A 15924-nucleotide genomic window follows, 5' to 3' on the forward strand; every position below is an offset into this window, starting at 1 on the left:
TGTTTTTTTTCACTAAATAACATAAATGATATCGTATATGTCTCCAAGGATATGTTTCTTTTTTCTGAAAAAAATGTATCGAACGAGATAAATCGACATGACCTCTAACCTAGTGAAACATGGATGTGCAAGTGAAAAGGAATTAGTCGTTTATTTATTTATTTATTTATTTATTATCTTTATAGCTGACTCTCGGAGTCATTTTCACCTTTCCTTTGTGTTTTCCTCTGCCCCATCATCAATCACGGCCCAATCATCTCCCGGTATTAGCTGAACGCAGGGACAGGCTGTCATCAAAGGCAGCGGGGTCGCCCTTATCACCCACCGTCCCACAGGTGCAGAGCTCAGTCCACTCTCACTAAAAATGACAGAAGGAGCTCTGCGCCTGTGTCTCCTCCTCGCTCTCCAGCTGAGATGCGTCACCCTGCTCGCCATCCCGCGGGACAGGTCTGCCACGGCGGCGCGGCGCGACGGCTCGGATGAGACCAAGAGGGTGGGCGAGAAGCCGGACGCGCCGCTCCACCTGAGGGATTTACCCCGAGGTCCAGAGGTGGCTCCTCACAAGAAGGCGCCTCAGTTCATGTTGGATCTCTTTAACGCCGTGTCAGTCACGGATGGGACCCCCAAGAGCCAGAAGGACATTCTGGAGGGAAACATCGTGCGGAGCTTCGAGGATAAAGGTGAGCGGAGCATGGCATGCACACGCGAGATCCGACTGTTTTGTGGGAATGTATCTAGAGAAATATATTTGATTTGTCTTTGGTCAAACTCTATGTAACAGCAGCAAACTGTATTCTGGAAATGTATGGATTAGAACGCGTAAATGTTATCCAAGTGCGTAAAAGCGCACAGCCATAGGTCTGTTTACCAGATAATTGTATAACATCTGAAACGTTTATTGAGGACAGGATGATTCTGTCACGTCACTAAATGTGTGTTTGGTGTCTCCCCGCCTGCAGGTCACGCTGGAGAGAGGTTTCACTTCTTCAACCTATCGTCTTTCGGCAAAGAGGAGAAAATGATCAAAGCTGAGTTCCGTTGGTTCAGAAAGAAACAGAAGTTTTACTTCGGAAAGTCACATGGGCCTCATTTCTACAAGGTACAAACCACACTGTGTGACATTATGAAAATAAATCCTTCATGTGTCATGTTCTTATATTTTGTTCAAATGTAACCATAAAAAAACATTACCTGGCCAAACATGTATCTGTTCATTCTGAGCAGTAGTTTGGTGCCAATTTGAACTCTAATCTCGTAAATGGCTACGGTTTGGGAGTTGTGGTGAGTGAATGGCCTTTGATGGACACAGTTCAGTGAAGTGACAGTGGTGTGTCTATCTTGGTCCAGGTGGATCTCTATGAGGTGTTGGACAGCAGAGTGAAGCCATGGAGAGGAAACCTCATCACATCCAGACTGGTGCCTCTCTACACACAGGGCTGGGAAGTCTTCAACGTAACACAAATGGTAACAGTCGCAATACTTTTTTAAAGAATTTTAAATAAAAAAGTTGTTGAGAAAAAGAGTATAACTTGCTGAATACTGCTTTGAATGTCAGGTGTCCAAGTGGATCCATAACAGCCAGGAGAACAACGGCATCCTGGTGGTGACCACACATCCCTCTGGTAACTGGATGGAGTCAGTGTTGTCCTCATCTAAACAGAGCACAGAGCTGACAGACACCAACTCTTACCTGGTGATATTCTCTGATGACGGGAGGACAGGAGCATCAAACCAATCATACCTGGGTAAGGAGCTGTGGTGGTGACGGCGGTGCTGTGTGCGAGTGGATAATATGAAGTGTGCAGGTTATTTCTCTGTGTTTACTTTATATTTCAATAGCAAAGTCATTACTGCTCCTGTGTGCAGGCTTTTATTCAACCACAGACTGCAGCAGGTTTCTGAGCTGGTTACACAATATTGCAATTAATCACCATATAATAACATACATAATATATAAGTATAATGTAGTTCACATGTTTGAGTTGAGTAATCCAGATATTTGCACTACTCTTTTATATACTAGACTAAGGTATAAAATGACAGTATACAGTTACCAGGCTATTTGGAAGTTAGAAGTACCTCACTGTTACATAGGTTGTCCACCAGGGAATACTGGGAAGTTTACTCTTGCACAATATCAGGTCTTTATTAAATTACAAAAACATATATATTGTTTTAAATGTGAAACATTTTTTACTAATGTTATTCAAATACTTATTCAAACATATGCATATTCTGCTCTCAGGATGAATAAATTCTCGTGTTACAATCTAAGAAAAGAATAGAAAATAGTCCATGTATTCAACTATATGCTGTAGTGTTGGAATTCTCCTTCTCTCCTGTAGATTATGTTGATTTCTACTGAATTACAGGAGCATAAATTGTGATTTTCTTTGCTGATCACACAAATATCATTCCAGTATTGTTTCCCTTGTAGTACATTCAATTTAAGCCTTAAACCTTCTGAGTGGAGTGTCTTTTTTAGAGCTGATATTGTGTTTGAATTCACCAATTTAATCAGTGTTGTAAATATTTAAGATGCCACAAAAAAATCCCAAATTGAAATCCTTTTATTCATGACATCATTCTAACACAGTGTGATCATCTTTCTCTTTCCATAGGACAAGCTAAACCTGCAGCAGCAACAGCTCCTGAGCATCATGACCACAGCAGCAGGAGGAGACGTGCCTCTCCAGGATTCTTACCCCACGGCCAGTCCCAGTCCTGCCAGCGGGTTCCCCTCTTTGTTGACTTTGAGGAGATCGGCTGGTCGGGCTGGATCATCTCTCCCCGCGGATACAACGCCTACCACTGCAAAGGCTCCTGTCCCTTCCCGCTCGGCGGCAGCCTCAGAGCGACCAACCACGCCACGGTGCGCTCCATCATGCACGCGCTCAAGCTCTCTAGTGACGAGGTGGGAGCGCCCTGCTGTGTGCCTGACAGACTCCAGTCCATCAGCTTGTTATACTTTGATGACGAGGAGAACGTGGTTTTGAAGCAGTATGATGACATGGTGGCATTAAGCTGTGGCTGCCACTGACCGGCTGTGCACTCACACAGGGACAATGAGAGATGGGGAGGGGAGGGGATGGTTTGCTCGGGTTGATTAAAACACTGTATTTTTGTGCATATGTTTAAATATTGTAATATTTTGAGAAATAAAACCACTATTCCTCAACTATTAATCAGTTATCCTTCATGTGGCTTAGTCCAAGGATTACAAAATAATTTAATCATAGTTTGCCCAAATTCCCAATTTTCTACCTCAGAGCCTGCCTTGAGTCTTTATATTGTTATTCATAGTAAAGTGGTGCAGGTAAGTAAATAAAAACAACCTAGAAAGTTGTAAAGGCACTTTCACACCTGTGGATTCACTCCTGCTTTTACATTATTTGACCAGCAGATGGAAATGTGGAGGCCTAGTTGAAGGCTACACAAACCTACTCTATGAATTTACTGTAACTTCATAGAAAGAGTCTTCACTAATAAATGTATCATTGTGAATAATAACCCATTAGTAAAAGTACATTTGTGAACATGTCAAGATTCATTGCTCCCTAAAAGTGCCATGCAAAGAAATATTTCACCATTATATTTCAATAAACAATCATGACGAATAAAATCAATAATACTAGTGGAACACAAATCTGTAAAAACAGTTGATTTTTATTGGAATGGATCACAGACACAATACAGCCCTGCTTTATTCTAGTTTAGAAAAATGCCAATGCAACAAACTTGCAAAACCAATTCTCCTTAATGTCCTCTGCTTATCAAAAAACATTAACAGCAATAATGCCAATTCAAGCTTTTAGACAGTATAAATGAACTTTGTGTTGTATCAAACATTCAACAGGTATATAACTGCAATTTCACCTTTAGCATGCAAATTATTTTTAAAAATTTGGCTGTGTAGACACAGTCAGCTGAAATCACTAATTAATGAATCAAATATAATTATTTTATTTCATCAAAGATAAGTTTAGTGACTGAAAACTGTCGGGTGGAAAAAAAATAATCTCAAGGCAACAACTTTGCAGGTAATAAAACAAAAAGCCACAAATACCTGAACAGTATGAGAGACCTGAATACCACTTTAGTTGAATACAACAAACTCATCATTTACAATAAATATCCCACATTTACATTCAAGCTTACCCTCTCTGTTTACACTTAAATACATTATGTACATGGATTATCCATGTACCTTGTCTGTCTCAAAAAATTGCACGTTATCTTACACAAATTCTTCAACTCACATTCAAACAATAGCATTCAACAGCAACTGTCATTCATCCACAAAATCGTCAATTCACAATCAAGTCAAACTCATTCCTCTTCATAAACACAATAAAGGCCTCATAATCTTCACAAACCCTGCACAGCTTGTATGTGTCAATAAAGTTTAAGGCAAGTAAAGCAAAACAAGGTTCAAATATCTGTATTTACACCACATAACGTTAAAGGAAAAATCCACCCTTAAACACTGTAGACACAGCTATTGGCAATGTACTTTGCATTTCAGGTCCATTTTGATGCTACTGGTATATTTTTGATTCTATATTTTCCAGCCCTAACCCCACAACCAAACAAAGGTGATGAAAAGCATTATATATATAGGTGAGTTCTTCTTTCTGGAGTGGTAATAGTGAAGTATGCACCAAATAAATATTTCTTTTTGCTTAAAATCTTTGTGGCAAAATGGGAAGTACTTGAGTAATAGTAGATGGAGCAGGTTCAAGATGGAAATATCAAAACAATTGTTACAACACAAAATAATTCCTGGAATGCAACGGACATCACAATTTGATGGTGACAGCATGTGAGGAGGGTGGATTTTTCCTTTCATACCTCATAGCCCATCAGCTTGGACAGTCCAGCTCCTCAGTGCCCATGAACTCCCCCAACATATGATCATGTTGACCATAGACAGGCTCTAAATATGGTTGTCCATCTCTACAGTGCATTTGTTTTGACCTTTCCAAGTGTCTCTGCTCAAACTCTTCCGGTTCCTTGTGAGGAGCTTGAATGGTATTTTTCTGGGCCATAGGAGACAGAGGCACTGGGACAAAACCATGGTAAACAACCAGAGGCGGAGTCAAGACCTCCATGGGAGATGCCTGAGGAATAGCACCCTCTGGTGGCTTGACAGGCAACTGCACGTAGCTTCCTGTTTCTGGATCGAAGAAGGTTTTCGTTTTGACTTGAACAGGCATGTCTACAAAGAAGTACTGCCCTGAGTCTGGATCCTGGAGGAGCTTTCGCTGGGTCATGGGGAAGGACTGTGTTACAATGGTGTGCTCAATGCTGGACTGGCGTGAAAGCTGGCTGGTGTGGCTTGACTGACGGGACAGAGTCGAGGGATGAGACCCCTCGACACTGTGTGCATCAATACTGTGGCTCCTTCTCAAAGGGTTGTCTCTGTTTGCCTTTTCTTTAGCTCGGCCCCTCTGCTGAAGCTCATCCATGATGGATTTCTCAATGCGCTGGGTCCTCGGATCAAACTTCTCATTGACTGTTACATCGGCACTAAGCCTGCGTTCTACTTTATCTCCTAAGTACCTGTCAGTGCTTAGCGATCGTTGAAACGGCCTGTCTGACACGGGTCTATCGTTGAGCTGAGCTTTGTACACAGGTACGTTACTGATGACCCTATCAGTGCTGTAGTGTCTTTTATCTGACTTATCTCGGACATGTCTGTCACTGCTGCGACCTTGCCTTTCTGTTGGAACACTGGGTAGTGCCTCTTTGCTCTGGTTATCCAGCAAATCATGGCTATGTCCACGAGTGTTGTGGTTTTCGCTGTTGTGGCCTCTTCTTTCACGTAGTAGTTGCTCTTTTCCATCATTGCCTGTTTTACCATGATGATTTTCACCCTGATGGTGACCAACTTCTGTTTTCTCTCTGTGTTTTCTCTCACTGCTCTTGCTATGTCGACTGCTGCTGCTGCTACTTTTGTGCTCAGACTTTTCACCCTTGTGTCTATCTGTCCTGTGTTTGCTGCTGCTTTGAGACGACTTGTTGGGGGACTTTTGAGCCTCTTCCTTCTTTATCCTCCTATTTGTCAGCTTAATGGCTTTGAGAACAGCCTTTTCAGATTTCGGTAAGACAGCTGGTGGTTTGGGTAGCCCCGCTTGGCTTTCATTACCGCTGCAGTTGGATCCCGAGTGTTCGCTGGGAACCTTTGACACTTCACGCCCTGCATTCATTCCCAACTCCTCAGCTGTGTCAGCTGTGCTCGTTGTTAAGCTCTCCACACCCTCAGATGATGGACTAACCCCAGAAAATCTGTCCTCCTCCTGTGGGACTGTGAGGAACTGATCAGCTCGGGGTTTCTTTGTGTTTTCATTTTGTAGATTTGAGGGTGAGAGTAACAGGGGAGGTGAAGGGTTGGATAAAATCTCTTTAGGTTTGAAGATTTCCGCTGGAATTGCAGTGCTAAAACTGGTGGTAGGTTCATTAGCCAGTGGGACATCTTCCTTTATTTGATGTAACTCTTCCTCTCCCCTCTCTGAACCACTCAGACTCCCTCTTGGTGACCAAGGTTGTACAGTCCTCTTCATCTTAACACTTAAGCTGTTGTCTTTGACTTTGAATAAGGCAGGGATCCCTAAAGTTGGCGAAAAAGTGTTAGCAGGTGACAATGGTGTCTTAGTTTCACCTTGGTCTGTAGTGGTCTTTTCTTTGTCTTTGCTGCCATTGTGTGGTTCATCTGGGTCTTTCTGAGATGTTGGGGGTTGCTTTACACCCTCTGGCTCACTTTCATGATCACTTAAAGAATAATATTCCACTTCAGTCCTGTCCGAATCCAGTTTCATGTTTTGTGAGACATTGTGCATTCCTTCATCAACCCCTTCAACCTCTCCTGTCAGATTCTCCAGTGAATGGTAAACATTTGATTCAGTCTCTGTATTTCTGTGCAGTGCACTATCCACAGAGAAGTAGGATGATTTTGAGGACAAACTGGCTTGATCAGGTGGGCTCTGGTTGTAGTTAATACCATTTACCAGGAGTACAGGTGATATTATATCTCTGGGCTTTTCACTGAGAGTCTCTGCATCCACATTTATTTCCCCATTAAGTCTATTTAGTTTGTCAGGTTCATCTTCTGCTACTAGATTCCTTGTTGCATTGTCATCTACTGTGATTAAATTGTCTGGTTTTAAAGGGGCCTTTCGCTTTATCTTGCGGACTTCCTGTACCTTAGCATCGCTGTTTTCAAATGTGGCTTCCCTGGTGGGGCTTTTATCTGTATCCAAGTTATTTACCTCTTTTTCATCACCCCTGAGCCTTGGTGATAGGTATCTATTTTCAGACTGTGTGTAATTTGAAGGTACAATGGATTCACATGAAACGGCATCATTCGCATTAAAGGGTTTTGAATTTGTATTAATTACCACATTCCACATCTCTTTTTCAGACATGGTATTACTTTGATGAGGCATAGCTTTGTTTGTCAACAAGTCAATGTCTACTTTTTGTTTTCCTGAGCCTGTGCTACTCAGCTCATCAACACGTGCCTCACCATTTTCATATTTTTTGTGAGTGACATCCTCATTGGCTGCATCTTTCAAATCATCCGTTTCACTAGTAATGCTTCCATCTCTTCTATTGCTTCCTTTTTTGCTCCTTGGAGGAACCGGAGGAGCATCTAAGATTTTGCTTCCAATTTCACTAGTAAAACTTTCTCCGCTGTCTTCGGACACTCGTCTTGCTACTTGTTTGAAATTCACTTCTTCTGATTCATAACTGGGGTTATCACTTAGTTTATCATTAACATGTTTAGCTTTAGTTTTAAGGAGTGTCTCAAGCTCATTTACAACCTTGCCCATGCCTGGTAGAGCTATCCTACCACCTGCTCTGTGGGTCTCACCAAGTCTAGGTTCAGTTTGTGAGAGAATCTGTCTCATGTGATTATGGTCTCTCAAATCACCCAACCTTTCTTTTAGATCTTTCCGTTTTAGTGTGGCAGTGCCACTATTTTGTTGTTCTTTGCTATCCATCACTGAATCTTTCATATCTATTTCACGTTGTTGTGCCCTTGTTACATAACTTTCATCACCAGCGTTTTCATCCAATATGAGAGTTGCATCTTGCTCTGTGAGGGTATTCCTTCTCTTCTGCCTATCTGAGATAATCTCTTCAAGTGCCATTTTTGCCTTGTCATAATTGTCATTTATAAGTGCTTTGTTTACTCTGACATTGCTGTCTATCTTTGCGAAAACCTCCTCCTTTATTGGCTCCTTTTCTTTCTTTGCTAATAGCTCTTTCTTTGCTGTTGTGTTCCCTCTCATAGACAGCATGCCCTTCTTTATATTCCGAAGCTCCCGAGAGATCAAATCATTTTTAGCCCTGGCCTCTTCATCAATGTTAATAACTCCTGGTTTGTTCTTTGTATTCTCAAGAATACGATCACCAAGCCTTGCTCTCTCCAGTTCTTTCAAAGCATGCAAATCATTAATTATATGCTCACTATCTCTTATTTCTCTTATTGGCTTTATCTCTTCATCCACCTCTGTTCTTGTGTTTACTTTCATATCACCTTCCTCATCTTCCTCCACTTGTTCATCATCCGTCATCGCAAATCTCTGATGTTTTATATAATTGTTTTGTCTGGCTGAGAATATGCGTTTTATCTTTCCTTGTTTTGAGACAGATTCGTTTTCTTTTGGTGGTGAATCTCGTTTTGCATCTCCAGACTCACAATTAATGGATTCGTCTGTTTTGTCTGATTGCTGTTTTTCAAAAGCAAATTCAATATCAGATTTTGCAAAATTTCTCTTGGGTACTGGTGGAGGCTCTTTCTTGGCAATACTAGTTTTGCCAACCGGTGTGGCACCGGTTGAGTCAGTACTTGGAGATGAAACACTGTTATTTTCTGATACTGAGCTCTTCCCCCTGCTGCTAAGCCTTTCCATTAAATCCCCAATTTTGTCATCCATATCTTCATCCTTCATTTCTTCTATGTCTGAAATTGGCCTCTTGACACTTTCTGTCTGAGCCTCAGATAGAGCTTTATTTTTTGCTGCATTAATTGCTTCCCTTGCTGCTCTGATCACATCTATTGTACTCATAGATTGGCCGCTTCTATCTTTTTGCTTCGAAGCAGGCTGTACTACGTCTTGTACTTCTTGTTTCACTGGTTGTCTCACATTTTCTTTAACATTTGAAGATCTTTCCCCTACAATTGTATGTGACAACCTATCATTCTCAGTTGCGTTTGGTGAAATTATGGGTGAACGATCTTTGTTGATATTTGGAGTACGTGGTGAAAGCCCCGTGTTTGTTGGTAGTGTTTTGGGGGAAAGGTCTTTGTTCAGCATTAGTGGTGAAAGCTTAGTTGTCTCAGCTGGTTGGTCTATGTGCACAGATGCACCATTGCTCTGAGGAACTTGAAGATATTGCATATCACTGTCAACAGGGTTGGCTTTCTTATACAAATTCAACGAGGGATAGTTTTGCTTTTTAGCCATAGGACTCTTATTCTTCTTAGTGTAGATTGGATTCTCTTCACCCATACCACTGCTACCTGCAGCCTCCTTTTTGTTTTGCAGTAGATTTGATAACAAGTAATCATCTGACAGAGGCCTGTCAGTGTCATGCTTTGTAAGACTGACTGTCGGAGTACTGACAGAGTCCAAGTTGGGACTGCAAACTGTTTGTCCATCTTTGAAAATGGCAGGAGTGCTGAACCCAGATGCATTACCCTCAGAGCCAGCTTGTTTCAAATGATCTGACTGTGGAGACTGGACACCACCCTCAGGCAATTCTAATGTTTTGAATTTAGGTGGGCTGTAACGGCTTTTAACCCTTTTCCTATTGTCTTTGAGGTTGAAGAGGATGCTAGAGGCAAGAGATTTGTAACTGTCCCGTTTAACAGGAGGTTCAGGAGTCACTTTGGCCTCAGAGTGTGGTCTGAGTGGAAGGTCGAGGGCAGAGGGTGAGAGTACTCCTTGGAGGATTTCTGATGTTTCTGTTGGTTGTCTGGAGGGAATGAGGGGAGTCATCAGCTGGCAAATACTGAAAGGGGTAGAGGCCAAAGAGCTGACTTCCTCAATTGCTTTCACCTCCACAGATCTAGCTTCTTTTTTGACCATCAAAAGACTCTCCTCCACTGCCTTTGAAATATTGTCTTGACTTGCTATCCCAGGCTGATTGCTTGGAATAGCACTTTTTGCTCTGGACCTGTTGCGCCTCCAGGGGGCGGCAACCCCACCCCCTTCTTCTGATGAGCACCTCTTCTCAGCTGGAGTGGCTGAGGGCTTTGGCAGGACCTTTGGTGGAGGAGGGGGAGGGACGGGTTTAGGAGCAGTGGGAGGAGGAGGGTCTACTTTGGCCTTCTGGCACAACTGTGCCTCCTCTGTGTGCAGAGACTCTTTTCTGTGAGCCTCTGTCAGCTCCTTGTAAAATGGCAAGTCGTACCATTTAGGGATGTTATCTGTGGGGAGAATAGACGTGACTGTCTCCTCTTGGCCGAAAGGAAACTGGTTAAAGTCTCTCCATGTTTGGAAAGGGCTAAACTCACTGTGGAGGAAAAAGTTCTTGATGTTAAGTTTCCTCAGTTTGACAGTGGATTTTCCATTTTTTATCCTCGAGGATTTCCCAGCATCTTTGCTTGTTTTGTTTGATGACTTGTCACCAGAGTGATGTGGATGATGATTCTTGTAATGTCCACCAGTGAGATTGGTATGATAATCCGAGGAGAATTCCGATAGCTCCTTTTGGATGCTGCGAAGTGCTGACTTATCCCAAGATTCCCCATTAGAGTCTGTTGTGCCTCCATTTTTTATTAGAATCCCCTCACAGCTTTCTTCTGTGGCACTCAATGCTTTGAGGAAAGATGACATGTGAGATATATTCTTCTGTTGCTGCTGTTTCCATGGCTGGGTATCAGTTTTGTCAGTCTTGCTTTTGTTTTGCCCTTGCTTTTTAGATTCCTTATGGTGAGTCTTTTTATTAGGCTCCCCTGCCACAGGTTTGTGGCAGCTGAAAGGTGAGTATCCATACAAGAACTCGTCATTGTAAACTGCATCATCTCCGACGCAGAGACTCCGGAAAGCTCGATCTGTGAGAATGCTGACCTCCCGATCAGTCTCATCCATGAACAAGTCAGTGAAACCATTGGGGAAGCGATGGTGGAGCATGCTTCCCATCCGGTGGCTCATGTGTCGCTTTTCCACACAGCTCATGATGTCAACAAGCCTCTTTCTGTCTTGTGCATCACCCGTCTTGCGTCCTCTACAGCTGCTGCAGCTCTGTAGGTCCCTTGGGTTTATCCCAGCTCAAGTCGATATCAGCGAAGTGATGGGATCTGTAAACCTCCTAAAAGAAGACAGTAAAATTGATATCAGCATCTAGAGGTTGTAGTTTTGACAAATCCATGTAGCTGCACATTGTGATCTGTGTTTAGATCAGCATCTCAGCAGTTAAAACATCTATTTGTTTGATTTATATGATTGCTATAAATGTTTTTGAACTCTGTAGTTCCACCAATGACCTTTATGTACATGACATGTGCCGGCTTCGGCCATGCTGTCGCTATGCAGGCAGTAGACAAACACTTCATACCATGCACTTGGTTATTTTTAACACTGTAAGTTGTGAGCACTGTTTGTCGTCATGAGAACAACTCCTATTCCATATATAGGAACAATATTAGAAAAGACAAACATTTCCATTGTGCATGTATTATGCATTTCAAAACAAAGACCCACATTTCCAGTTTTTCTCCCTTTCAAATCCAATCAAAGCTTTTCCACTTTTAATTACTTTTTGAGTTAATATAACAACTCCTCTGCAAAACTGTAGAACCATAAACATACCTGAAGATTTACACCCCTGAATGCAGGAAATGCAAGTAAATCATCACATCATTCAGAGTGTGCCTCAGCAGCTGCTCTACTGTAGCTTACTTTAGGTATCTGGGTGAAGTCTTAGAATAGCTCATTAACCCATTTATATGTCCTGACCTGGGAGCACAGCCACTGGCATATAACTCAACTCTTCATCCCTCCATACAGCCCATGGCTTTCCTTATAAGCAGATGAAATTGACTGAGACAAACATAAATATAGACATTCCATGGTGTATTTGATTGTATAAGTGCATTTAAATGATAATGTTTAAATATAATTTAATCAGTAGCCAAGCACTCATCTTGCCCTCTGCCTTCATGTCCACGGTCAATGTATGATGTGAAAAAAAAAAAACTTATAACTTCAGTCATAACTTCACATTATCATTATAATATTACAGATCAACATTGCTTGTAAACCTGCTATAACCTAGTGACTTTACTGTATCTTGAGTCTAACTTACAGTATGACATGGCTTTCCAGTAGACTTTGGCCGCCAACTATCCTCCAGCTATCATAACCACAGATCAGTTAGCAACCACGGTACTTTCCCAGCATCTGCTCGTATATATTTTTACCCAAGGAATGAAGTACCCCAGTTAACTATACTGTATAAAGGCACAAACTCTGGAATGTACTTATGTATTTTTCTTATGGATGTATTATTACAGAGCTAATTTCGAATGATTTTGTAACAATGTAATGCTGACGGGTTCTGTGGTCTTTGTGCTGGTGTATACTGTAGGACATTAATATTTACGCCACATAAAACTTTAACTACATAATAAGTTCAGTAGCCTTCAGTTCTTAATATAATCACACTGCTACCTCACCTTAGTGATGAGTCTTTCATGCTGAGTGTAAGGGTGTAATCTGGACTCTGGCATCAAACACAAATCCTCAATGTAGAATCCAAGACTCCAGAGCTGTGCCACACACACCTGCTGGGAATAAATTATAGTTAACATTTGTCATTCACGGTAAATTAACTCTTTTTTTTCGGTTGAAGTTGAAGAAACAAAGAAAATTCACTCACCAAAGTGAGTCAAGTCCTCAGATCCATGTTCAAACGCAGTGGTGTGGTCCTGCTCCTGATAGCAAGCACAGAAGATACCAAAATAGACGCACAAATCGGTGTGGCCAAACTGAGCAGCAACACAGGACGGAGCTAGCAGGCTCACATTGGAATAACCAGTGGGTGTCGAGTGGCAGGGCAAGGCAGACCAGCAGGATGAAATGGACACTGTCATTGGTTATTTTTGTATCTAAGCATTGAGGGCTGATAGGTTCCCACATGGACCCTTGCTTTGGTATTAGGTACCTTTGATGACAATCCGTGACGATGAAGCATTGATCTGTTGAATCCTGGTGGAGACGGTAAACAAGGGTGGGGTGTACTAACCAATCATTGGCTAACTTTTGGCTGCTGTCTCACTTTGCCTTTGTTACCATGGGAAACAAGTCTTTGATATAGACCATTGCATCACATATCTCCAAATTAGTGTAATAGTCCCTAGAGTGCAACTTGTCTGGGGGCAGATGTCTGCCGTCACATATGACTTTGGCAGGGTTGGGCTCATTATTGATATTCAAGCTTTGTTTACAAGGCCGTGTTGTGGACATGGGGATGTGTTACCGACTGATCTAGTTTTAGGACAGATGCAGCTGTTGTTGCTGTGAGATTAAGTTGAAGTGTTGACTCGGTAGCCTTTGTGAGTCATGGGAAGTCAAACAGATGAGGTCACATGTGCAGCATGACCCCCATGCATTCCATAAATGGAGAAAGTGGTGTGTTTGATAATTCCTATGTGGCTCAGCTTGTTTTTATATGTTATGAGTGGTTAATTGCCTTCTCCCTTTTAGCATTAAATGTTATTTGTTTTTATTAAACTTCAGCAGGGTGTCTGCTGGAAAAATGCACTTAAGCCTTGGGTCCCACAACAACTCAGTGACTCCATGGCCCCCAGCATCCACAGAGCTGTACTCCATCCAGGTGCCATATTTAAGGCAGTCTATTTCTGTCATGTTGTATTTCATAAGGTAACAGTCTGCCTTTTTGCTGACTGCACCTTCCACACTTCAGCTAATCAGTCAACTGCACATGTGTGAGTTGGAAAACGTGAGATAGCAACATGTGCTATTTTCTGCAGAAACATTTCCTCACATTAAACACATTTTTGCTGAATGGACAGATACTGTACACTTGCGCAGTCAAAGTGCGTGAATCAGGTCAAAAAGGTCACAGAAAGCTGTTTTGATAACCAATGTAAACATTTCCACAAATTATGTGATTCATTTCTTGTATGACAAAACATGTGATTATTGCACTGTGTATATTTTGTAACATGGTGTGTATAATTTTAACAGGGAAAAGTCCCAACATGGGAGACAGACTTACTGGCTGAGCAGCAGGAGAATATCATGTTGTGAGCAGAGGTACTGTGCATGAGAGGATTTTTTTCTTTTTTACTGTCTGCACTCATGTCTTTCCCAGAATAAGACCTCACATGGGGCTGCCCCCTCCCTCCCCTCTCACACCAAGTCTCCAACTCCAGCCTGTTTCTCACCTTTCTGTTTGCCACCAACCTTCCAACAGCAGTTTAGACCCAGCGTGTTGCTACTGTAGCTAAACCAAAACTTAAGCATGCTATAATAATGTGAAATCCAAAATGCAACACTGTGGGCTCTATAACCATGAACTTGAAAGTTTGATTTTTAATTAAAAGTATGTAAATATGACATACAAAAACACTGGAACTGTTTGATGGCTATAGCTTAAAGGAGCTATAGCAAGTTTTGCTATTGCTGCATAAGTGGCGGAGGCACAGCTGACCAGTCAAACATGTTGTGAGTTCAGTATCAAACTTCATTTGATACATCTTCAAGAGGTGTATCCCATAGTTGAAAACAATGTTCATGTCATCATGTCTTTTCTTGTACTGTAGTTAGCATGCTAACCAGCTAGCCAGGCCTTTACTGAACTCCTTAACCTGCCCCATTTATACACTTAAAAAAAAAAAAACTCAAGCAACTTTTAATTTTTAAAAAATGTATCTCTTACCATATGAATTTCAGATGAGCAAAAGCAAATTATGGTGTAACATAGCCATTAGAGGTTGAGCATGTTGGGATACTAGTTTGTGGCTCTGTGTAACATAAAGAACATGATGGAATTATGGAAATGTGACTTTTATATTTATGTCATCTATGAATTCAGGGAACATTGCAGTCTCTACTTAACTCAAGTGTGTTTCAAATGCACATAATCTTTAGGACAAGAATGAAGTTGCAATCTGTTAGCAGCTGGATACTGGAATATACACAGAAGCAGTGCATTTTAGTTTATCTTCAAATAATAAACTAATGTAATCCCACATTTGCTTGCTAATTTTAACAGTCTAAATGTCTATTATGTTAACAAAAAAGTTTTTTCTCAAATCTAATTCTTTTAGCCTGTTAATACTTAAAATCAGTTGTAAAGGCAGAGAGCAGACAGGCTGGACTGTTGATTCGCACAACAGACACCCAAGAATGAAGGCCAGAAGGCCAGACACAGGATCCAACTTTTGTTTGGACCATTATGACTGACACCCACATGTGTTTTGGTTGGCTTTGGACCCGTGAGGAGCTCGCAAGCAGCCTGGCTCATGCCCCTTCATGCCCACTGAGAACTGAGACAGGCAGGAACAGGGGTCAGTAACTGGCCTCAAAGACTGACAGGCTATAAACTCAGGTATGGAAACTGATGGGGGCTGAACGTATATAGTCAAAGATATAAAGATTTAGAATATAACTTTATAAGTCAAGAGCAACAAGTTGTTGTTGTACAGAGTATGTCTATTGTTTTTTCGCAAGACAGCTAAAACTCGAACAACACAGCACATGTAATTACCACTTCCTGTGTCTGGTGAAAAGAAGCTCTTTGAGTGAGCAAAAATGAAAGTGTGACATGGTTTCAAACATGATGTGAGGTGTTTCATTTTAAATCGCTTTTCATCCAACAAGAAGAAATATAGTTCATGTACTACAATATAAAAACTAGAACCTGCTCACAATGAAAACATGAACT

At 41.6% G+C, this 15924-nt stretch overlaps 2 protein-coding genes across 3 annotated transcripts; one reads left to right on the forward strand and one right to left on the reverse strand.

The window, feature by feature from the left end:
• The first annotated feature begins 270 nt into the window (after positions 1–270).
• Positions 271–3182, forward strand: LOC146967805 (bone morphogenetic protein 2). The gene is made up of 5 exons (XM_085761050.1): positions 271–680; positions 960–1099; positions 1348–1464; positions 1556–1745; positions 2622–3182. The coding sequence occupies exons 1-5, from the start codon at positions 365–367 to the stop codon at positions 3038–3040; spliced, it is 1182 nt and encodes a 393-aa protein (XP_085617176.1). The 5' UTR covers positions 271–364; the 3' UTR covers positions 3041–3182.
• Positions 3183–3646: 464 nt separating this feature from the next.
• LOC146967806 (uncharacterized) lies at positions 3647–13697 on the reverse strand. Of its 2 annotated transcripts, none has more exons than XM_085760682.1 (3): positions 12892–13697; positions 12689–12796; positions 3647–11322 (listed from the first exon to the last, which is right to left on the reverse strand). In XM_085760682.1, exon 3 carries the CDS (start codon positions 11187–11189, stop codon positions 4863–4865), a length of 6327 nt encoding a protein of 2108 aa, XP_085616808.1. In that variant the 5' UTR covers positions 11190–11322; positions 12689–12796; positions 12892–13697; the 3' UTR covers positions 3647–4862. The 2 variants fall into 2 exon arrangements, with proteins under 2 accessions (XP_085616808.1, XP_085616809.1); XM_085760683.1 differs by having other exon boundaries at positions 12689–12799.
• Positions 13698–15924: the final 2227 nt, after the last annotated feature.

The sequence above is a fragment of the Trachurus japonicus genome, chromosome 19 (assembly GCF_045865225.1).
Source record: "Trachurus japonicus isolate A0001 chromosome 19, Traja_1.0".
Taxonomy (NCBI): domain Eukaryota; kingdom Metazoa; phylum Chordata; class Actinopteri; order Carangiformes; family Carangidae; genus Trachurus; species Trachurus japonicus.